General features: G+C 41.2%; 1 protein-coding gene across 1 annotated transcript in view; it reads left to right on the top strand.

The window, feature by feature from the left end:
- The first annotated feature begins 9,594 nt into the window (after positions 1-9,594).
- Positions 9,595-24,864, top strand: part of FBXO3 (F-box protein 3) — a 32,141-nt gene continuing 16,871 nt past the window's right edge. The window contains exons 1-4 of the mRNA XM_069469796.1: positions 9,595-9,719; positions 13,364-13,453; positions 15,817-15,980; positions 24,501-24,615. Of these exons, the coding sequence (XP_069325897.1) occupies positions 9,616-9,719; positions 13,364-13,453; positions 15,817-15,980; positions 24,501-24,615 (473 nt within the window). The 5' untranslated portion in view covers positions 9,595-9,615. The remainder of the gene's footprint in view (positions 9,720-13,363; positions 13,454-15,816; positions 15,981-24,500; positions 24,616-24,864) is intronic.

Raw genomic sequence — 24,864 nt, 5'->3', positions numbered from 1 at the left:
ATGTGAGCCTGAATTTTGAAGGAGAGTAATTAGCAAGCTATTCTGATAGCCTGAATGAAAGGAAATAAGAGAAATGGGGGGTAACAGAAAGATTCAAGGTACATTTATTACAAGGGAAGCCTTGATGGCATCGTAAGACATACAAATTGGGTTAATCAATGATGAATCAAAACTTTTTCTCAAATCCTGTTGTAAAAACTGAAAGACATGAGGAATAGGATACAATCAGAACTATCCAGAGTCAGTGTCCGCGTTCATCAGAGTGTCCTCAAGCTTGAGTTAGGACAACTCTCTATCCATTCACTGAAGTCAAAACATGAAAAAGGGGAGGCGGGTATTGTTGCCCCATGTGTTAATTAGTGATCTTTTGCTCTTGGGCCTGGAGCTGGAAATTACATTTCCCTGATGTTTTTGCAAGCTGAGGCCGTTAGATACCACCAACGGGAGGTGCTCTCAGAAAGGCAGGAGGAGAGGCAGAGTCCCTTGCTGTTTTCCAGCTTCTTTAGGCCAGAGATCTTCAGGTGCTCTGATCCCAGCCCCGAGGTCCCCTTTCGGGATCCAAAGCACTAGGTGTGAGGTTGCCCACATCAAAGGTCCAAGTACCAACCAAGAGGCACCCTCTTCTAGTAGTGTTGCCAGGGTCCTTTGTATACAGGGCATGTCCTGTATTTACTGATTGTGTCCTGTATCCTGTGTTGCCCTGTACTCAGCTCTTTCAATAAATTACAAAGTATTGTCAGTTAGAGCTATTTTCCTGCCATAGTAATCAAAGCTTAAGTCACTTAAATGCCACATAGCTGTAAATCATACACCCACACATAAAGCTATGGGCAATCCTGTATGGTCTCTCCCGCAGGTTTGGCTGAGGGTACATCAAAGCGGGGGATTGAGAATTAAAGTACTGATTTTTCACATTCAAGAGAGGAAAAGATGGTTCTTCGGTCAAAGTCCCAAGTCATGAACAAGTAATCACCTTAATTAGAGATAACTTACGCCCTGAAAATTAACCAATTGATGACAGCCTGGCTCCAACAACCACACTTTTGTAAGTTAGCAAATCACTGACAGCCAATCAGTGACACCCCACACATACTCAGGAATACCAGCTCGTAATGCTATTGTTGAGCCTGCTTTCTCATTAGTGAATGTTGAGTGGACAAAAGAGTAAGTGGTATGTGACCACTGTGCAAACCATTACAACATAAATGAAACACAGCAAATGCAAGGAATTTTATAAGAAAATTCTGCAAAACTAGAAAACATTAAGGAAAGCTAGATCCTTAGGGAAATATAACTAAAGAAAGAGGTAGGTAATTTATGTACTTATTATTTCAGATAAAAAATGAATAATTTTTAGTATGTTTTATTTGATATATTTATTTCAATGTATATAATGCATAGGAAATGAGAAATAATTCAAACTTAATTGGTTTCCTGGTTGCCGTTTTCCAGTTTTAGTTTAGTTTTTTTTTTCTTATTTGTTTTCTGTTGTTGTTGGTAATGGTGGTGGTAGAGGTGTGTATGTGCATACTAAATCTGGCAACTCTACCTGCGAGGCTCTGAGCATCTGCTGTGAGTTGCCTGCTCTGGGATACAAGCACCCGCTGTGAGGTGTCCGCTCAGAGATCTCAACACCAACTTCGTGGGACCACTTCTCAGACATCAGAGCATTAGGCCTTCAAGGAGCCCATCAGAGCACCAGCCAGTGGTGCCCCTCTTTCTAGCTCTGAGGTTCTATAACCAAAGATCTTTTCCCTGTTGTTTTCCAGAGCCCTAAGGTGGTAGCTGTTTCTGGCAGTCTGTCTTTGTCCCCTCAGCCTACACTAACAAAATGCCATAGACTGGGTCATTTATAAACAACAGAAATTTATTTCTCACAGTCCTGGAGGCTGGGAAGTCCAAGATCAAGGTGGCAGCAGATTCAGTGTCTGGTGAGGTCCCGTTTTCTAGTTCACAGACTGCACCTCCTCGCTTTACCCTCACACAGTGGGAGGGACGAGACAGCTCTCTGGGGTCCCATACAAGGGCACTGATCCCATTAATGGCCTCATCATGTGTCAAAGGCCCCACCTTTTAATACCATACCTTGGGGGTTAGGATTTCAACATACAAATTTTGGAAGGACACATTAAGACCATAGCACAATACTAATTTCTAAATTACTTCAGGATTCATCCTTTGCTCTTTCAACCTTCCCACATATGTCCCCAAATTCCCTGTATTAAATCTCTTTTGAAATATCTAGCACGGTTTCTGTTCCCCCAAAGTACTCTGACACACTCCTCAACTATATGTTATTCTAGAAAAAGATGGTGGGGTGAGTGTCCTCTTCCTGCTTATATTGTCCTCCGCCTGCTCCTCCCTCCTGGGTGCCTTGTTGCTGCCAAAGCAGAGTGCAGTCTGGTGCTGTGTAACTTACAAGTAGATGAAGACAGCTTAACCCACTAGGCTTATAGAGGTGCTCAGGTCACCAAGGGACAGACTAGCAGAGTTGGCCAAGAGCACAAGCTCTTTCAGTAGCAGTGGCTACTATGTGTGCTGAAAGAATTCCTGGTTGGGTATCCCTGCTCCTTTGGGTGGTCCCATTACTGTGGTGGGTCACAGCATAGAGTCAATGGGCTACTATAGGTAGATATGATGCCCATTATGCTTGATGGTCTTTTTAGTTAGCTCTTTTTCCTCTAGATTTTGTTGCTTCATAACCTTTTCCATAGGGGCCCCCCCATATGGGAGTCCCTTTATTAATTTAGTCTTTGGTTGACCCAGTGGCTTGACCAAATAGCTAGGCTATTAGTGATATAGCAGAGTGTGATGGCCATGGACATATGCCACTCGGATCTCCCGCTGCAGGTAGCATAGCAGACTGACAACACCAGTCTGCTGCCCACCATGCTGTTGCATCCAAGCCATACTTCCCCTGGGCTGCTGTCAGCCAATGACTGAGCATGGCAGGGTATTAGTGCAGGCCAAGCCTGTGGGTCTCTGCACTTCTCTAATGGGCAGCTTTGGCTTGAGGACTCTCCACCAGCCTGGCTTAGACATACTCAGAGCTGCAGTCCAGTCTGAGATACTTCCTGCCAAATCTTCCCTCCTTGGTCTTCTCTTTTCCCAGGGGTCAGACCTGCAGCATGGTCGGAAGACTTTCCTTGCCTACTTCTGCTCTCTCCCTTCTTTCTCTCCACAAGCCTTTCCTGTCTCCCTGCCCCCACCCCTGTACATCTCTCAGAAATCTAATCCTATCTTGGCGTTTGTTACTTGGAGGATTCTAACTGACATACTGTGTAAAGCTTCATTTCCATCAATCTTGGAGCAGTATGCACTACAGCCAAGAACGGCACCTGAAGTTTAATTATCCAGCATGTCAAGCGTTGTGGGCCTCAGCAATTTATGGCAGTGGAATTCCACAGAATTTGCCCATCTCAGAAGCTATTTCGCCAGTGAGGAATGCTTCGTGTCAGATGCAAGTCTTGTCAAAGAGGCCCCGGTGAGCCAACAGCTTAGGTTTAACAGCAGATGGAGCTCTCCATGTCCAATGGGTGGGCAGCCACCTGTTCCTGATGTTGGCTAAGGTATCGGGGACCAGGCTTGGGCCTTGGTTGGAGGTGCCATTTCCATATCACTACAGAACTTTCTGGGTATTTCAGTTTGGACAGGACCCAAAGCAAGATGAGAATGTCAGCTGGCAGAGGCTTTGTTTTTCCTTTCAGTAACATTCTCTTTTTCCAGGAGCAGACAGAAGTCTTTGAGGGCTTAGCTGACAAGAAAGTGGAGTCTCATTTCCAAAGGCTCCAATCTGCTGTGAGATTGATCGCTGATACCTGTAATTCCATGGGTCTGAAGGAGATAGAAGACGCTAGGACAAGGTCTGCTTTACTGGTGACTGGGATGTTTTCAAGGCTTCTTGCCATAGGTGTCTCCTCCTCAAACGTAGTTGCGCATATGGTCTATAAAGCCTGTAGTGTAAAGAACATTGGTTCCAAAACAGGCCAATCAGAGGTTGGGCCTCCATCCCTATAGCTAGTGATGACCATAGGATTAGAACTGTGATAACAGAGTATAGAATTTCTCTTTGGGCCATGGTGCAAGAAGCCTCTAAGAAGGTCACATGGGTGGCAGAATTGTTTTTTTATTCCTTGGAAGCCCATCCATCTTTGGTCAACTTTTCCAGGATGGGGTGCGATGGAATGCACACAGTATTCTTGGTGTTGAGGTCATCAACAGAGTGGAATATTTGGACCCAATCAGCTGTTCTAATCATCTTAGCACTTGTTCAATTCTCTATCATGTACAATGTACTACTAGGGAATTTGTTACAGCACTGCTTGCCTTGGTAGCTAAAGGCAAATGATATCAGTCAGAGTCCTCTCAAGAAACAGACAAAACAAAGATGGGCACGGTGGCTCAAGTCTGTAATCCTAGCAGTTTGGGAGGCCGGGGTGGAGCTCAGGAGTTTGAGACCAGCCTGAGCAAGAGGGAGACCCCATCTCTACTAAAAATAGAAAAATTAGCCAGGTGTGGTGGTGCTTGCCTGTAGTCCCAGCTACTCAGGAGGCTGAGGCAGGAGGATGGTTTGAACCCAGGAGTTTGAGGTTGCAGTGAGCTGTGATGACACCACTGCACTCTAGCCAGGGAGATGGAGCAAGACTCTGTCTCCAAAAACAAAAACAAAAACAAAAAACCAGACGAACATTCAAAGGTACATAACAGAACAGAATTCAATGAGGATATTACTAACCGAGGTATAAGCTGGACAAAGGAACCAATAAGGGGTAGCAAGGTGCTCAGGGATTAGTAACAGAGGGGAGCTGTCACCAACCCTGAAAGAGCAATGGGAGGGAATGGTGTTATCAGAGACAGTTGGACCCAAGGTAGGGAAGAGGGCACCAATAGGAGCTGCCTCCACAGAGGAACACGGCCTCAACCCAAACCCCTGCAGATGGAGATGAAATGCCCAAATTTCTTTTTCCTCTCCCCTTCCCCAATCTCCTACTGATGCCAACTGGAAGCCAGATAACAAGGGAGCCCAGGGGAAGGAGTTCATAGAGCTCAGCCTCCTGGGGCATAGAGAAGGGTAGGGAAGGTATAGAGAATATTAAAACAAACAAACAAATAAACAAACAAACAAAAACAGCATTAGCCCATCCAAGCCTGCATACCAAGTGTCACTGATGGCACAATTACAGTTCAGCCATTCTTACCATATCAGACACTGCAAGAATAGCAGTGGCCGCTTACCTGTTTAAGCCGCAACGGGACAGAGTAAGACTCCAGGCACTCCCAGCTTCCCCAGTCCCCAGGGCTACTGAATTGCTGAGTGATGGTGTTCAGCACCCTGGCCTGTATTCCATCTTGGACAATAATACTGCATTTTCTCTCTGCTTCATAGGAGACATTTCAATGATGCAAACTTGTCAGGCTTCTGGATTACAGCCCCTCACATCAGAAGCCACCAACAGGAGACATTTTAAATGTATCCAATCAGCAGTTCCACTCTCCATGCACCCAGAAGGTTCATATCAATTATATAGGATGCAAAGTAACAAGAAGCATGTCACAGACAAATACAAAAACCCCAGACATATGTTTGGCAAATTCAGGAATATTTAAAGCCTCTCTTAAGAGAAGAGCAGAGACCAAGTCCCAGGACTTACTACATATAGCTGCTGGAACTGTACCTATAAATCTCTTATGTCTGTCCCAGGCTTCTCATTAGCCATGGATTTGTCTGTGGTTTTGCTCCACAGGAGCAGCTAAATCCACTCCAGATTTTTGCGTGAGCCCATCAGCTTGGCTGCCTTTCTGAGCAGCAGTGGCAGCCCCTAATCTCCACCATCCCTGCAATTTTATCCTTCTCCCTGCTTTCAGCCACAAAGCATAAGCATATTCCTGAATTTTCCTGGGCTCTGCAGAGGCAGGTCTCCTTTTCATCAATCACGGGCAGCATTTCAGCCTCGGCGCAGGCTGATGCACTTGTTTGGGGCAGTTAGTGTCCTGCAGTCCCACCATGGTCCTCCCAGCCCCCCATCTCCTGGGCTCCCAAAGGCAAGGGCCACCTCAGCACAACCAGGAGAGCTGACACCAGGGCTTGTGTGACAGGACCCCTAGGACAAAATGTTTTAGACCCTGGGGAGGCCCAGATGGACAGGGATGGTTCCAAAAACACTTGGCACTGAGACAAAGTGGAGTATAACCTTTATGCATGCAGCTGCCATTCAGGGGCCACGGGCATGCACCCACCACCAACACTACGTGGTATAAATACAAATTGGGTTGGGGAAGTATGAGCAGAGGAGAAGTGTGTACACTACCCCCTCTCCCCATCCCAACTCCCGGCTTCTTTGTCCCACTGAGAGGTATGCCTAGGTTGAGCAGAGTGAGACTGGACACATCTCAAGGAGAGCTCAATAGGGAAGGACCTTAAACCATGCTGTTGCACATAGGGTGGGTGGCTCAGGGGACACATCTAGGCTGCCATTTAGCAGGGGCCTCTAGAGCATCTGGTGCCTGCCCATTCTGTCTCCAAGCTAACGCAGATCTGCTGCATAGTTGCTAAACCATGAAAACAGTGGAGAAAATGAAGCTACGGGGCCCTTTGGATCTGTCCCCAACCACACTGTTAGGGAGCGCATCGCATCTGCTAAAGAGCAGGCACAGCACCCTGTTCCTCTCGATCTCTCAGAGTCCTGAGCCCAGACGCTTGCACTTGTTAAGATATGAATTAACATCTGAGGGATTGACCTAATGGGAACCTCAAAACCAAGAAGTTACAATGTGATTACCAAGAGGTATATGTTGTCTGTTAAAAACCACTTGTCACAGACAAGGTGACACTGGGGTTCTAAAGGGAACATGTAAATATATGTATTTCTCAAGCATTGTCCATCTCTACTTCTGAGAAACGGAAAAAGCCTTTTTAAAAAAAATTCCACATATGAACTCTTTTTTTTTTTTAGAACTTTGTGCTTTCTGGTCTACCATAGGCATTATGATGGCAAGCAAATAATATTTTAGTGAAATTATTCCATGATCTTCAGAGACCAGCTTCTAAAACAATTAGCAGGCGTGGATGGACTGTTTCTCCCACCCAGGCCCACAGGGTCTGGAGCCCTGCCCTCAGCCTTAGCCCAGGGGATCCAAATAACCAAGTCCTGGGCTGTCTTGTCCTACTTCTCTTTCCAGCTGTTACTGGGGGTTATGTGGAAGGCAATAGGAAGTCACAGCCCAGGAAAGGGGTCTCCTGGGTCCCGCCACCTACATTGCTCCCCCAACCTCCTCCACCTTCCTTGTTGGGGAGAAAACTGGAGGCTGAGTTGAGGCCACCTCCGCAGAGTGGCCAGGGCTAATGCAGCAGGGGCTGGAAACCAGATGGCACTTTCCAGAGCAGGAAGTGGCAGAGACCAGCAGCCTGGAAAAGAAAGGGGAGAGCATGGCAGAAACTCTGAGCCCAGCTGCATGGGAGAAGCAGACCTTCCACCTGAGTGCCCCTTCTGGCATTCTGGGGGAAAGTTTTTACCATTTAAATGTTAAACCATTAAACATGTATTTAGGAGTGCACATTTTTTTCCCTTTTGCATCAGTCTCCAATATGGCTTACATGGCACTATGGGATCCTGTTTTTATTTAAGATTCTGGTATTTTGTTTATCATGAAATTTTTTTTGCATTAAGATTTATTGTTAAAGATAGTACATTAAAATTTAAATCTTGTGCCCCAGGTGAGTGACTCTCTTCCCTCACCTTAGTCCTGGTCTGACAGTAGGGTAACTTCATACTTTTGGTCTTCTGCGTCAGGTCATAGCTGGACCAAACCCAAGAAAAACAGGACAGCAGAAGCAAATGCAGTGTACCTGAAACTTCCATCAGCTATTGGATTTAAAATAAGTGGCTCATCTAACAGAAAAATAGAGATAAATATAATTTAGGATCAAATGTCTTTATAAGCATTTATATATAAACAGGCATGGTTCTCTTGTAAATAGAAATGATTGTTCTGTCTTCATTCATCCGTTCAACCTGATTTTAAACTTTCTACTTGTTGAATACCATTCCAGGCCCTGAAGTTAGAAGGATGAGTGAGACGAAGAGTTTACAGTTTGATGAGAGAGAGAACAACTTCTCAGAATCTAATTCAATAAATGCTCTAAGTATGTACATAAACAATTTGGAAGTACAGAGATGTAGGCAGAGGGTGTTTTGTTTTGTTTTGTTTTGCTGAGTGGGTGGTAGGAGTTAGAAATATTAAACAAATCCATAAATAGAAAGCATTAATGGTATGGTGAATTGAGGAAATGGACTTTTGGCAGGGGGAGGGAGGAAGAACATCAATTCTACTCTTCCAAATAGTAGCAACTTTCTTCCAAATAGAAGAAACTTTCTCCAGGATGTGGAAGTTAGGAAAACTTCGTGATTTATGCATGCATAAGCTTGGGAAATTAACATTTATTGAGTATCTAGACAGACACTTTATGCAAACAAAGAGTTATTACTATCCTTAATCTACCATAGGAGGGGTGGTTTTTAGAGATGAGGAATAGGCTCATAGGATTTAGGCACAGTTAACTACTCCAACGTCTCAGAACTAGTAAAATAAGTAACAGGTGTGTGAAGTCCAGGTCTGTCTGAACTCCCCAAATCCCCTCAAACCCTGCCTCTGGAAAAGCAATGGAAAAGAAGAAATGAGGCAAGAGATATATTTCTTAGCTCACAACCCATTATATTAAATACTTATTTCTCCCACTCCCATTTTCGTACCACTTTGGCAAAGCTGAAGAATGGCCATCTTCAAGCCTCCATCAGTTATACGTTCTGGGAGTCTCAGTTCAGCCCTTCACATCAGGGTGCCTAATTCTCCTGAATCTAAACCTTGGCCAAAATAAATTTTAAAACTTGAAAAAAATTCATTTACTATACACCTTGCATTGCCCTCATAGGCTCAAAAATAGCCATGATGACCAAATTAGGTGATAGCTGCTGACACTCAGACTCAGCCCATGTGCACATTTCATCTGAGGGGTACGCACATAAAGTTATACCTTCGACGATCATTTTCCCAGTTTGGGAGAAGAGCCTCCCGCTGGTGCCTCTGACTGATCCCTGCCCCTGCCCCTGCCCGTACCGAGTGGACAAGGCTCGGAGCAGCCCTACTGTGTGCGAGAGGCACACGTGACGAAGGAGCCTGAGGTGGGGAAACGAAGGGTTCCTGGGCTGGGACACGAAGAGAAACGGTGGGTTTGGGGGCCAACGGCTACAGGCATTACTGGTAGATTTGGGGCGAGGCTTCGAGGATAACGGGTGTAAAATTTCGCAGGGGGGCTGGGGAGACCGAGACAGAGACTTGGGAACAAAGACTGACAGGGGTCCAGGCCAGGCAGGTATAGGAACCAGAGAGCGAGGAGAGCGCTGAGGAGGATTAAGCCGAGCGCCAAGAGGCGGGCAGAGCTCTGCACCCTGCCGCCAAGCGTGGGGCGGAGCCTTCCAGGGCCCGCCCCGGGGGCGGGGCCGGCCCGACGGTTACATAACAAACCTGTGCGAGCGGCTGGGGAGCGGCCCGGGCGGTGGCGGGGGGCGGGGTCGGGGCGGGGCCGGGGCGGGACCGGACCTCACCGGGCCAGGCAAGATGGCGACCATGGAGACCGAGTCGACACTGCTGACCCTAGAATCGCTGCCCACCGATCCACTGCTCCTCATCTTATCCTTCTTGGACTACCGGGACCTAATCAAGTAATGGGATGACGCGTACGGCAGGGATGGGGACACGGAGAATGGAGGCGGTGAGGAAGGAGGGGAGGAGGCCGGGGCCGCCAGCAGGAGCCGGGCTCCCGCGGCACCAGAAGGTGACGCCAGGGCTGCCGTTATCCTGCAGAGCCAGCCGGGGCCCGGGGCGAGACGGGGGCAGTAAGGGCCTCGCCCTGAGGTCGTCCTCCCGTCCAGGGCCCAGGCCTGAGGAGCGACGAGAGCCCTGTCTCCCAGGCCTCGCCGGAGGCCCAGTCGCAGGGGACGAAGGTAGCGCCCCCCCAGTGCCGCCCATCCGCGCCCCGAGGACCCCCACTGGCCCCGCCAGTCTCCGCCCGGCCTGGCCCTGCCCTGGCCGCTGTGGAAAAGCCCCTGTCCGGGGCGCGCGCTATTCTCTGTTGGGCCCGGGCCTGCGGAGTCTGGCGCCGGCGTGGGCAGGCTGGGCGTTCGAGAGAAAGAGGCAGGCAACCCCAGACCCCCTTGGTGCGATTTCCCGGGCACCATAGTCTGACAGAGCTCACTTTCGGACTTCAATGCCTGAGAATTGTTTTGCCCTCAGCTGCCTTCCTTACGGTTTGTGTTGCATTTTGTGTTTTGGTACTGACTTCCGGTGATGCGATACAGGTGACTGTCTTCCCTCCTGTGCACCTTAGGTTTCCCACATTGTTAGCATCTGTTCCAAAAACAAACACCGGTTGTTGGTAAAGGTGGTTAAATGTCCAATTCATTCAGAGGTTGGGACTGTGGGATGGAGGAAGAAATGGCGCTGCCAGCCCGCCCCTTGAGGTGTCAGGATTGTTTACACCCTTGACAGCTGGTGGCATGGCTTTGAGTTTCTTGTGCTGCCATGTACATTTACAGAGGAGGAAAAATCGCCCTTTTAGGATGGGTAGGCGAGATTTCTTTTTAATTAACCATTGGATTCTAACCCTTTGATATTGTGTCCTGTGTTATTAGGGGTCCTTATTTCTTGGAGTTGCAGGTAGCTGTTGGTTGGTGTAGCTAAGTGGAGAAAGCGGAATACCTCAAGTTTCTGGCTACTACCTGTACTAGTACCTGCCAATACTTATTTTTCTAGAAAATACATTTTGTTTTCTCTAGTCAGGTTTGTACTAAAGCAGAAAAATTAAGTTTTTCTTTGGGACAGGCTGTTCCAGCTCCAAGTGTTTTCATCTGAAATATTCTGTTACTATAACCTCTTACAATGTAGCCCCCCACCCCCAACCCCTAACTTTTGACTGCTGCAAGAGTGATCTTTCCAAGACACATCTGGTTGTCATTCTCCTTAAAAACCTCTGATATCCCTTGTTGTTCACAGACTATAACCTAAACTTCAGGGGCATTGAAGGCCCTTATCATTTGGTTTATTATCTGAGGCCTTTCAGGCTTTATTTTTCCTCCACTATCGCATTGCACAATCATGCCAGCATACCATGCACTTGCACTTTTTTGTTCTGTGGCTTAAGCTCTTGACCCTGCCTGGAATGCCTTGCCCATGACTTCTCAAGCTGGTAAGGTGGAATTCCTTTAAGACCCTCTTTTTACCCTCTTCCTTCCTCTGCAGAATTGATTTCCATGCCAGATAGTGCACTTCTCAAATGTAAGTAAGGACTGCCTTGTTTATCTTTGTATTCATCATTTATTCAACAGATATGTTTTTGAGTGGCTGCTATGTGCCAGCCTGTTAAATGTTGGGGGCACAATAGTGAACAAGGCAGATCAGGTCCCTCTCAGGGAGCTTGCAGTCTAGTGGGCAAGATGGAAATACAAGTAAGTGCATAATTATGAGAGGTACAAAGTGCTGTGAAGGAAATAAATAGAGCGCTCTGTTAAGGAATGGGAAGGGGGAGATGATCAATTAAAATTGAAAGGAGCTGCCATATATGAAGCATGGCATTTGTAGCCCTGGCAGAGGGAACAGTGTGTTCAGAGGTTAACGGGACTGTTGAGCAAAGCCTGTTGGAAGAGCTAGAAGGCTGGTGTTGCTGGATGTAGGGAGTGACTCACAGAGTGATGAGATGAGGCTGGTGAGTTCATGCAGGACTTTGTGAGCCAAGGTGAGGAGATCAGATTTTATTTAAAATGCTTTAGGTAGTAATCAAAATTTTAAACAGGAGCAACATGATCCCTGCATAAATGTCTGTGGAAATGAGCTGAATACCATCAAATTTTATCCACAGAAAAGTGTCCAGTGTCCTGCATCTTGTGCATCTTGTTTCCTACACCATACACCCCAACTTTGCCCGGTGTCCAGCCCAGTGCCAAGCTTTCGTACATATTTGCTGAACTGGATGGGATTTGATTGGATTAGTCCATTGGGATCATCATGTAGTGTCAGCTGCATAGTTTGAATCTGAGATTGTATGATGCCTTCTCCTTTTCAGGGTGATTTATTGTACATGATTCTCAACCTTTACTATATATCAAAATTACCTGTGGCACTTTTTAAAGGTACGATGGCTGAAGTGGAGATCTCACTCTAAACCAACTGATCAAAACCTCTAAAACATTAGTTTTCAACCCTGATGTGAATTGAAATCACCTTTGGTGCCTATTCCAGATTTTTTTATGTTGTTCAACTGCTAGGGCAGTGGAGGGAGAGAAATTGAGAACAGGGAATGGAACCTCAATTCACAAAAGGGGAGGGATTCCTATGTTTATAAAAGTTAGTTTGGCCATCTCCTGAGCTTGGCGGAAAAGGATGAGGATGATGTTTCTGTAAAATCTGAAAATCAAATAAAGGCTATTCTGTTTACCATAGATTGGTTTTTAAAATGCCCTACTCATGGTCTTGTCAAACCCCAGGTGATTTAAGATTCCATTAATTGAGTAGCTATTACCCAAATGAGATCTTTGAATACTTACTTTCTATAACTTGTGTTTTCTCTTCAGGAAGGAGAGAAATTCATTTTCCTAATCTTTGGTTCATTCTTTTTACAAATTAATTATGTAGCGTAGCATTTATAGGATTGAAGCACTATTGTGTTAGAAATCTATGTATAGTAAGAAAATTAATTGCTTTTGAACTTCCATGTTTTGGGGCAGCTGATAACTTATATAGGCACGAATATTGAATCAGAACTGTTACTAGGACACCCATGATGAGTGGACTCTCCAGTAGTTGCTTTAATGAAAAAGAGTTTTTGGCTGCAGTACTTTTTTCTTTAAGAAAAAAGTAGAAAAAAACAAGCAAATGTCCTGTGCACTTAGTAGCATATATCTTACAGATCTTGGGGAAAAAAACCCAAAACCACTTGTTTATACCTAAATAACATTTCTTCCTATATGTAGAAATCATTACTGTCCTGATAATAAATGTGGGAAAGCTCATTGATTTGAGATTAATTCTAATGGAATATATGGTTTATAGACTTTCATGTGAAAATTACAATTGTAGAGGTGTCAGGGTTTATTTGTAAACTCAAATAGTTTCTCCACTCACAAGGTAATTATACTACTTAACAGGTTAAACAGGTTTTAGAAAATATTGTTTTGTAAAATACTGTAATTATAGGATAACAAATGATAAAAGCAAAGACATAAAACAAAACTTAATGAATATTTTGTTTTAATCATTATTTTTCAATTTTCCTATTTTCTTTTATCCTAATCGTGAATCTGGTTACTGCCAGTTGTTGCTATGTCAGTCGAAGACTTAGCCAGCTATCAAGTCATGATCCTCTGTGGAGAAGACATTGCAAAAAATACTGGCTGATATCTGAGTGAGTATGCGGGAAATATGTATTCTTGAAACTTAGTCCTTGACTTCCATAACACTAGTCTGTCCTGATTTCCTTTCTAACCTTTGTCTCTTTTTCTTAATGGCTCTAATACCTGCTTGTAAATGTTGGTGTTCTCCAAGGTTCTGTCCTTGGCCCACTGCTCTTCTCCCTCTCTGAACTCTCCTACATGCATTGTTGCAGTTGATAGTGACTACCTGTGTGCTTCCAACTGCCAAACCTCAGTCTCCCTCCCTGACATTGCCACTGAGCTCTAGACTTGTTTGTACAACTGTCTGCTGGACCTTTCCACTGGCTGTCTTGCACTGGTTAACTTCAGTAATTATTCAGTAAATGTTAACAAATTTGACAGAACCAAAGAATAGATGACAGAAGATGGGAGTTGGGAAAGGTGAAAGAAAAGGTGGGAATACTAATATCTTTTTCTTAGATTGAGGAAAATCAGGTAGTGACTCAAGAAGTACAGATTTAACTGCCATGTGAGTTGTATTTAACTCATACTAGTTTTGAGCCCCGGACCTTGTGAAGCAAAACTTGGGCAAAATCCTGCAGTTGGTTCATGAAAATCTTACTTGTTCATGTTCTTATTGTTACAATTAATATTGACAAATTAATTCTAAAAATGTGGATTAAATGAATAGTTATCAATAAATTTCATTTTTTATTAAATTTTTCATCAAATTAGAAACAATCATTTTGTTTTTGAAATTTTTATTCTATTTTCTTAATAAAACACCACAGCCCCAAGGAAAAAATGTTTTTTCCTAGTGTGGCAGTCAATGTGTTAAATATATTATTTAAAGATGCAACCTTTAGGTAGAACTAAAAGTAACAGAGATATCAAACATTGGGAGGAGGAAGAACAGGGAATGGGGAATTTTAAGTATTGCTTAAATATCTTCATATTTCACTTAATATCTTCATATTTCACTTTAGAGTATCAGTAGAAAATTGATAAAATTGATAAATCAAGAACTAAAGGCATAAACATTTGGATTTATAAAGATAAATTCCAGAAATAACTAAAGGTTCCTTCGAAGGGTTAGGTTTAGAGCAAGAAGCTAGTTTTTCATGTAAGTTCTTTGGTACTTTTTAGTTTTGATAATGTATGTGTATATTATTTAGATTAATAAAAAAATGCTACTGTTTTCCTCACACACACCCCAAATTGTTTTTTTCCCCATTCCTAAACTTACCCTGTATTCTTAGTCTTAATGGCAGTACCATCTACCCGGACATTCCAGCCAGAATTAGGAATTATCCTAGATCTATCTCTTTCCCTTTCCTCTACCCCCCCTCCCTCCCTCCTCCTACATTCATTTCATTACCAAGCCTTTCTGATTTTAGTTTCTGTGTATTTTGAGAGTCTTCCTATTCATTTCATCTAGCTACCACAGTTTTAATTCATTTCCTCTCTTACCAGGACTACTGCAAAACCCTCCTAACTCATCTTTACACCCTTTAAATCCACCCCTCCCAAACCACAATTCTGCTCTTTTAACTCCCTTGTTAAAACCCTTCTGTGTCTCTCCACTCCCTACAGGATGAAGTCCAAGCTCATTGGTATGTTACCTTAAGGCCTTCTGTGGCTGCCTTATTCTCTGTCCCTTCTGACTCTTAAATTTACACTTCATTCTTTCTCCCTGATTAGACTATACATTTTCTGAGGGCAAAAAAAAATGTGCCTAGGCCAGGTGCAGTGATATGCTCCTGTAGGTCCAGCTACTGGGGAGGCTAAGGCAGGAAGATCACTTGAGCCCAGGAGACAAGCCTGGGCAACATAGTGAGACCCCATCTCAAAAAAAAAAGTACCATATTTTTTAATGTCCTCAGTGGCTAAGTGGGCACTCAATATATGTTTGGGGAATTATACCAAATAGAAATGTTGAATCATGTAATTACTTTGATGCTTTGTGTTTCTCTGGCTAATTCAATGTAGATGTGCTAGATTAATCTTATTACATCATTAGATTCTAAGTATTCTCTAAAATAGAACATTATAAAATTTAAAATTTTATAATTGATATATATTTAAGAGTAAGTTGAAATTTAAACCCCACATATTATTCATATTATACTTTGTTAAAAATTAGAAAACGTAGAAAAAAACAAGTCGGAAGTGAGAAAATAAGTGACTCATAATCCCACCATGCCAGCAGTAACTTTTGTTAAAATTTTTGATATGTATATCACTTTTTGCTATCTAGTCTTCATTTGTGGCTAAAATAAATGAAAAGGAAGGCAAAAGTAGGCACACATATCCAATAAAGTATGTTGGTAAGTGTTTAAAATAAATACCAATATAATTTCAAAAGATTTTTAATCTCTGTTTTTAATCTATTTAGGGAAGAGAAAACACAGAAGAATCAGTGTTGGAAATCTCTCTTCATAGACACTTACTCTGATGTAGGAAGATACATTGACCATTATGCTGCTATTAAAAAGGCTTGGGATGATCTCAAGAAATATTTGGAGCCCAGGTGTCCTCGGATGGTTTTATCTCTGAAAGGTACTGGAATGCAGGATCCCTTTTCCTCATTTTTGTTACTATTAGTATAAATAGGTTAGTTTAAATAACTTTGAGTCGCCATCATCTATACAACTGTTTACTCCAATCTCTTTGTAATTCACCGTTCACATTTGGTCAAGGAAGTAGAACGCCAATATTGCTTTAGTGCTTCCCCTGTTTTTGCTCAGCCTTGGGACCCACATGATTATTTACTAGAAGGGAAAGCTGAACTCCTTTTATCCTTATATTTATTTTATATAAAGTAACTTGTTACTTTATATAGATTAATATTATTATATCATTACATCTGTATATAATGAATATTAGATATTCTTTAATATTTGGAAAAAACCTGGGTCTTTAAGAGACAAGGTGTCATAATAGAGTAAGGAAAACTTTTATCCTTATTTCGACATTTACAGGGTAGTGAAACTAAGATTTGAACTGATGTCTGTTTGGCCCCAGGATCTGTGCTCTTTCTACTACACTATTATTGTCCAACTTTGGCAAGAAATATTAACAAGCTATTTTCATTAATTTGATTTGTTGATTAATCGCCCATGAAAATGCATAGATTATAGATGTATTGCTCCTTATCTGTTTTACCCTCCTAGTTTTTTTCAGATTTCTCCACTGTAAGGCATTGTATACATGTTTTGAATTTGCTAAGCTAAAATTGTAATCAGTTCTTCTCAAATGTTTTTCTTCTATTAGCACTAAGCACTCTTTTGAAATAGCATTCCTTTTGCATTTCACATTTCCACTGTCATTTTCCTTGCAAGTATTACTTTCATACAAATCGTGATTATATGACCATGTGCTTAAAACTGAATTGCTAGAAGGTAGAAGAAAGAATAATTTGGCAGAGAGAGTAAAGTATAACTTTGAAGGAAAGTACCCTTGATTAATATTTTTAATAGCTTATTTTCTTAGAGGAAAAGAATATGATTATTTACCTGGTATGTGGGGTTAAGTATTTCAAAAGAAAAATAATTCTGAAAACAGGTATTTGGTGGTGATAAGTAAAATAGGGAAGGGCTTATAATAGCTATGATGTATTAAACACAAAGCTAGGCCCTAAGCTAAGTATTTTGTGCATATTACTCCATTTAATTTGCAAAAATCTTGGCATAAGTAATTATTATTCTTACTTTATAGGTGAAGCAACCGAAGGTGTAAAACACTGAGTAAGTTGTTTACCATCACAAAAAAAAAAAAACACAACAACAACAAATCCAGGATTTGAATGTAGGACAGACCCTAGAGCTATAGTCTTAACATTGATTGAAGGGAGAGCAGACCTATCTTATTTTGTCTGGAATGTCTTAGGCGTCTTTAAGAGCTACTCCAAATATTAGGACATTTGCAATGTGAAAATGTAGACACGGTTCTCCTCTTAGACACAGAGCTACCAAGAAGGGAAGAAAGTGAAGATACATAACAGCTTGTCTCTGCAACCTCCTCTTTTTAAATTCGCATTCAATTTGGTATTTCCAGGCTGACTACTATTCTGTGCCTAGTGGTTGGCAGGGAGGTTGTCAGAGAATTCTTTGATAGCTCCTGTTTTACTCCCAGGCTCCCAGGTACCAGTTCTCTGAGACTTTGTTATGAGTTGGAGTAGGATAAAGGCTCTTTGATATCTACAATGCTGGGGATTCTAGGAACTCTGGGTTTGTGAATTTTAGAACTAAGTCAGGAACCTAGCTGCTCACCTCAGATGCCACAATCCCTGATTCAATTTCACAAATACAGAGGTAGCAAATAAAAAGGAAAATCAGAAAGCAAATAGGCATTGGTCTTGGGAAAATTTTTATGAAATATCCTGAAATTATGGCATATTAATGTTCTTATCACATATCTTCAAATTTCATATTTACCTTAACTGTTGGCTTAGAATTGTAGAGCTAGAAGGGACCTTAGAGATCATTTAGACCAAGGGTTGGCGAAGTTTTTTTTTTTAAAGGACCAGATAGTAAATATTTTAGGCTTTGTGGGATACGTGGTCTCTATCACAACTGTTCAACTCAACTGTTGTTGCAGGAAGCAGCCATAGGTAATACATAAACACATAGATGTGGTTGTGTTCCATTAAAATGTTATTTACAGAAACGGGTAGCAGGCCACGCTTTGGGCTGTGGGCTATAATTTGCCTATCCCTGATTTATGCTAGTGCCCTCATTTTACAGGTGAAGAAATATATGCAGAGAGTTTAGGTGACTCATGCAAGGTCTCCAAACAAATAACAGAGATAAAACTCTATAATCTAGCCTTCTTGGCTCCCAGTAAACTTTTCACTGCTTCTTCGTATGAATATGTGAGGGGGGAAAGAAAGTAAATGAATATTTATTGAGCAACAATAAAGCACTTTATTAAACATATGAAGCTTTAGGTAATCCTCATTACAATTCTCTGAGGGAGGTGGTATTTTCCCCCTTTTTCAGGTGAGGAAACAATTGAAGAGGTGAAATAACTTGCCAGAGATCACGCAGTCAGTAACTGGTAGAGCCAAGATTTGAACCCTGATCTGTCTGGCTCCCAAATTCTATCATAGTAGGATGCCTCTTTCAACCTTGATTTTACTATATTGTAAATGTATATTTCCTTATATTTTTGCTTTTGCCATGTTTGTTTTTGGTTTTGTCTTTACATTTTTCTGTCTAGCTGCTCTCTCCAAGGAATTCTTGGTTTCTTAATATTGTATGTTAAATGTCTAACATGTAGCATATACCATACAAATACGAGTTTCTTTCCTCATTCAATAGTTCAGGTAGCTATTCAGTTTGATTCTTTTGTACTAAACTTTCTCTTTTTTTAAATAAACTTTTTATTTTGGGGTAATCTGAGATTTATAGGAAAGTTGCAAAGATAGTTCAGAGAGCTCTGTATACCCTTCACCCGGTTTCAGTTACCCATAATGTATCCCACCATGGGACACTTATCAAACCAAACATCTTCATTGGTCCATTACTGTTAACTAAACTCCAGACTTCATTTAGATTTCACCAGATTTTCCATTAATGTCCATTTTCTGTTCCAAGATACAGTCCAGAATACTACTTTGTACTTAGTTGTCATGTCTCCTTAGTGCTCTCTGGGCTGTGGCACTTTCTCCATCTTTCCTTGTCTTTTATGACTTTGACAGTTTTGACAAAGTACTCCTCAGGTATTTTGTACAAAGTCTCTCAAATTCTCTTTGTCTTAATATTTTATTCATGCTTAGACTAGAGCTGGAGTTATGGTTTTTTAGAAAGATTATTGCAGAGGTGAAGTGCCCCTCTCATCACATTATATCTGAGGGTACATGATATCATTAATGATGTTAACTAACGTACAGAAATGTGCAATCATCACAAAGTGAACACGCTCATCATAACACCCTCCAGATCAAGAAGTAGGATATTACCTGTACTTAGAAGCCCCCTTCATATTCCTTCCTTCTTGCACAGAGGCAGCTGCTATCCTGATAATTAATGCTATCGAGTAGTTTTCTCTTTTTTGAACTTTATGTAAATTGCATGATTAAGTATGTATTTCACATGAATTATTTCTGTTTTGTTTGTGAGATTCAACTATGTTGTGTATAACAGTCATTTGTTCCTTTTGATGCAGTGTAGTACTGCATTATGTGAGTAGACTACAATGTATACATTCATTCTACTGTTAATAGATATCTGGGTTATTTCCAGTTCTGGCTATTACAAATAATGCTGTACATTTTTATGTACATTTTTCACGTACAAGTATATTTCTATCGGGTAAATACCAAGTGTTGGGTTTGCTGGGTTGAGTGTGCTTATATTAAACTTCAAAAGATGCTGTCAGTTTTCTAAAGTGGTCTACCAGTTTACATTTCTACTAGTACTTTTAATGTCGTCATCATTCTTTTTACTTTAGGTTTTTTGCTGGGTATGTAGTGGTGGTTTTAATTTGCACTTCCCTGAGAATATATAATAATGACAGTTGTATTTCTAATTTTCCAGTCTTTATATGCATTTATTTCTTTTTCTTGCTTTTTTGCACTAGCTAGGGCCTTCATTACAGTGTTGGGGAGAAGTGATGATGGTGGGCATCCTTATCTTTCTGATAGGAAAGGGAAACCTTTAACATTTCACCATTAAATAGGATGTTTGCTATAGGTTTTTTGTAGATATTCTTTATCAGATTGAAGAAAGTCCCTTCCGATCCTAGTTTGGGAAGTGAGTTTTTTTGTGTTTTAAATGGATAATTGAATTTCTATCAAATGCCTTGTCTGCTTATGATTCCAGTATGATTTTTCTCCTTCATTCTGTTAATGCAATGAATTGCATTGATGGATTTTCTGAATATTAAACTAACTTTGTATTCCTGAAATAAACTTACTTTGGTTATAGTATATTATCCTTTTTATGTGTATTGGATTTGATTTGCTAGTATTTTACTGGGATTTTTTACATCTATGTTCATTAGAGAGTTTGACCCGTAATTTTCCTTTCTTGACATGTTCTTGTCAGGTGTTGGTATCAAGATGATGCTGGCCTTGTAAAATGAGTTGGGAAGTGTTGCCTCTTTTTCTGTTCCCTGGAAGAGCTTCTGTAAGCTTGGTCTTATTTTTTCTTTAAGTGATTAGTAGAATGCATCAGCAAAGCCATTCAATCCTGGAGGTTTCATCATAGGAAGGTTTTAAATTAAAGATTCAATTTCTTTATTACATGTAGGACTATTCAGATTTTCTATTTATTCTTATGTCAATTTTGATAAGTTTTTCTAGGAAATTGTCGTCTACATTTCCATTTTCAGATTTATTGACATAAAGTTTTTCATGATATCCTCTTTTTAAAATTTTTTTTTTATTTTAGCATATTACGGGGGTACAAATGTTTAGGTTATGTATATTGCCCTTGCCCCACCCGAGTCAGAGCTTCAAGCATGTCCATCCCCCAGACGGTGGACACTGCACCCATTAGGTGTGTATATACCCATCTCCTCTTCCCCCCTCCCATCTACCCAACACCCAATGAATGTTATTACTATATATGCACTTAAGTGTTGATCAGTTAATACCAATTTGATGGTGAGTACATGTGGTGCTTGTTTTTCCATTCTTGGGGTACTTCACTTAGTAGAATGGGTTCCAGCTCTATCCAGGATAATACAAGAGGTGATATATTACCATTGTTTTTTGTGGCTGAGTAGAACTCCATGGTATACATATAGCACATTTTATTAATCCACTCATGTATTGATGGGTACTTGAGTTGTTTCCACATCTTTGAAATTGTGAATTGTGCTGCTATAAACATTCTAATGCAGATGTCTTTTTTACAGAATGTTTTTTTTTTCCTTTGGGTAAATACCTAGTAGTGGGATTGCTGGATCAGATGGTAGTTCTACTTGTATCTCTTTGAGGTATCTCTATATTGCTTTCCACAGAGGTTGTACTAGTTTGCAGTTCCAAATATCCTCTTTTTAAATCTTGTTGGATCTGTAGTAATATCACCTTTTCCATTTCTGATATTAGCTATTTATGCTTTCTCTCTGTTTTTCTTTTTCTTTCTTTCTTTTCTTTTTTGAGACAGAGTCTCACTCTGGTGCCCAGGTTAGAGTGCCATGGTGTCAGCCTAGCTCACAGCAGCCTCAAACTCGTGGGCTCAAGCGATCCTCCTGCCTCAGCCTCCCGAGTAGGTGGGACTACAGGCATGTGCCACCATGCCCAGCTAATTTTTTCTATATATATTTTAGCTGTCCTTATAATTTCGTTCTATTTTTAGTAGAGACGGGGTCTCACTCTTGCTCAGGCTGGTCTCGAACTCCTGAGCTCAAACAATCCGCCTGCCTCGGCCTCCCAGAGTGCTAGGATTACAGGCGTGAGCCACCGCGCCTGGCCCTCTGTTTTTCTTGATCAGTCTGCTAGGTAGGGGCTAATTAATTTTATGAATCTTTTCAAAGAACTGGCTTTTGCCTTTGTCATTTCTCTTACTGTGTTTGTTTTTAATTTCATTGATTTCTTTGATACCTTCTCTTTGAATTTGCGGTGATTTTTTTTTTTTTTTCTTCTGTCCTGACTTGAGGTGATTTGGTTAGATCATAGATTTTCAGGCTATCTTGTTTTTCCAAATGAATTTAGGGCCATAAATTTCTCTGTAAGCATATTATTTTGTCCCATAAGTTTTATATGTTGTATTTTCATTACCATGCAGTTCAAAGTATTTTCTGATTTCTTTTGATTTCTTCTTTAACCCATGGGTTATATAGAAATGTATTGCTTAATTTTCAAACCTTTGGGGATGTTTTAGTAATCAGTAATATTTTTAATATAATTTATATTTTTCCCTGTGATCAGAGAATATGCCTGATATGAGTTCAATCATTTAAAATTTCTTGGAACAGGCCAGGCTCAGTGGCTCACACCTGTAATCCTAGCACTCTGGGAGGGCAAGACAAGAGGATTACTTGAGGTCAGGAGTTCAAGGCCAGCCTGAACAAGAGTGATGGTCTGAGGTGGAGCCCAGGTAGCAGCCCACCCGGTCCGTGGAAAAAGTGTCTTCCATGAAATTGGTCCCTGGTATCAAAAAGGTTGGGGACTGCTGCATTGTGCCATAAGAAGTAACCTTGTAGTATTTCTTTAAATGAGGGACTGCTGCTGCTGAATTTTTTCAGATTTTGTTTGCCTAAAATTGTATTTATTTCATTGTCACTGTTGAAGGATGTATACACTGGATATAGAATTCTAGTCAGCAGTGATTTTTTTTCCCACCACTTTGAAAATATCAATTCTTCTGACTTCTGTTTCCGCTGAGAATTTAGATGTCAGTCTTATTGTTGTTCCTTTGAAGGTACTTATGTGCTTTTTCCTTCCTCTGGCTGCTCTGAAGATTTTTTTGTCTTTGATTTTCAGCAATTTTCCAATGATGTGTCTTGATGTGATTTTCTTTGTAATTATTCACCATGGGGTTTATAGTGCTTCTTGAAGCATGGTTTGATATTTTCACCAATTTCAGAAAAATTCTCTGCTGTTATCACTTCAAATACTGCTGCCTCATTCTGTTTCTCCTCTCCTTCCAGGATTCCAATGCATGTATCATAGACCTTTCCACCATGTCCTCCCATATGTGTCTTATATTCTTATTGTATTTTTCCACCCATTTTTGTCTTCTGGCCCAGCTTGCAGTTTGTAATTCCATCTTCAGCTTTAAACCTCTTGCTGTTAAACCCTTTCAGTGTATTCTTAATTTTAGTTATTGTGTTCTTCAGCTCTAAGATTTCCATTTGATTCATTTTTATAGTTTCTTATTTTTTACTGAAAGTCTCCATCTTATCATTTAATTCATTCATTGAATTAATTAATATCAATTGCAGTTATTTTTAAGTCCTTGTTTACTAACTCCAGTAACTGGATGTGTTGTGTATTTAGTTCTACTTTCTGTTTTTTCTCTTGCTCTTTAGTCAGCTCTTGTCTTCATATATGCCTAATTTTTCTGATTGATTGCTAAACATAATTTTGAGTCTGGGGATAATGTTATTTTCTTCTAGAGATTTACTTTGGCTTTTAGCTGGCAGCTAGTCAAGGGGCAGATCACCTTAATCCAATTGGGGACTGATTTGATTGGAAGCTGGGCTTTAATCTTTGTAAGAACTATTCTATTTTCAGTTCATCCTGTTTCTAGAATGTGGTCCTTCAGGATCCTAGTCAAAAAACTTTGGGTTTTCCCAGGTCCTTTTCTCCTTTATGGACCCCAAAGTTCAAGTTTTTTACCGTCCTGCCCTGTGGTACTGCCTAATTGTGCAGCAGCTTGGCCTCTCAGCCTCATGTTTGCTTTCAGAATTGGCAGTTGCCTCAGATGGTGGCTCGTGATGCCTGGCTAATCTGTCAGGTTTTTATTCTTCTGGACTCTGCACCCTACCCCATCCCCCAGCCTTTGTGGTACTCTAGAAGTCCTCAAATTGAGTTTTTTTGTTGTTCAGGTTTGGTCCAACAAACTGGTGGACCATTGCTGGGAGTAGATTTCTTCTCTTGGTGTTTGCAATTAATTCCTGCTTTTTAAAGCTAGAATATATGGCAAGTTTACAAACATGCAAAGTAGAATTCAAGTTAATGACCTCCTCATGGCATGAACCTATACCGTACGTCCTATATTTCCCATTAAGAGACTACATTAAAACTCTTGAACAACATTGGTTTAGAGTACTTCTGGAGGGTTTTTGTTTTTTTTAAGTAAAGCAGTATGAATATATGAGATGTAGAAAAATGAGATATATCTTAAGGTTTGTGTTGTAATGTGAAAAAATTATTATGGATCTCATTGGTGCCTACCTTTCCATATTTTACTAAGTACTAGTGTTTTCCCTATTGAGGGGAAACTAAGGAATTTGCTTGCTCAGTGCATCAGATGAATTTTCGGTTGATTTCCCTACATTTGAGCAATACATTTTAGACAGAATTCACCTGCTCTAAGATTGTTTCATTGGTTAGCAGATAGATTGTATTTCTTCTTAGATTTAAGGCTTTATTTCTTCACAGTTCGCTTTTTTGTGTATTTGCAGAGGGTGCTCGAGAGGAAGACCTAGATGCTGTAGAAGCTCAGATCGGTTGCAAGCTTCCTGATGATTATCGATGTTCATATCGTATCCACAATGGGCAGAAGTTAGTGGTTCCTGGGTAAGGTTTTCAATGTTTTGGTTATTTATTTTGAGACAGGGTCTCGCTTTGTTGCCCAGACTGGAGTGCAGTGACCTCATCATAGCTCACTGCAACCTCAAACTCTTGGGCTCACGCTATACTCCTGCCTAAGCCTCCCTCGTAGCTGGGACTACAGGTACATGCCACCATGCCTGCTAGTTTTTCTATGTTTTGTAGAGATGGGGTCTTGCTATGTTGCTCAGGCTGGTCTCAAACTCCAGACCTCAA

The sequence above is a fragment of the Eulemur rufifrons genome, chromosome 6, assembly GCF_041146395.1.
Source record: "Eulemur rufifrons isolate Redbay chromosome 6, OSU_ERuf_1, whole genome shotgun sequence".
NCBI classification, from domain to species: domain Eukaryota; kingdom Metazoa; phylum Chordata; class Mammalia; order Primates; family Lemuridae; genus Eulemur; species Eulemur rufifrons.
Note: the sequence above shows the minus strand (reverse complement) of the source record. Positions and strands in the feature narration are given on the sequence as shown.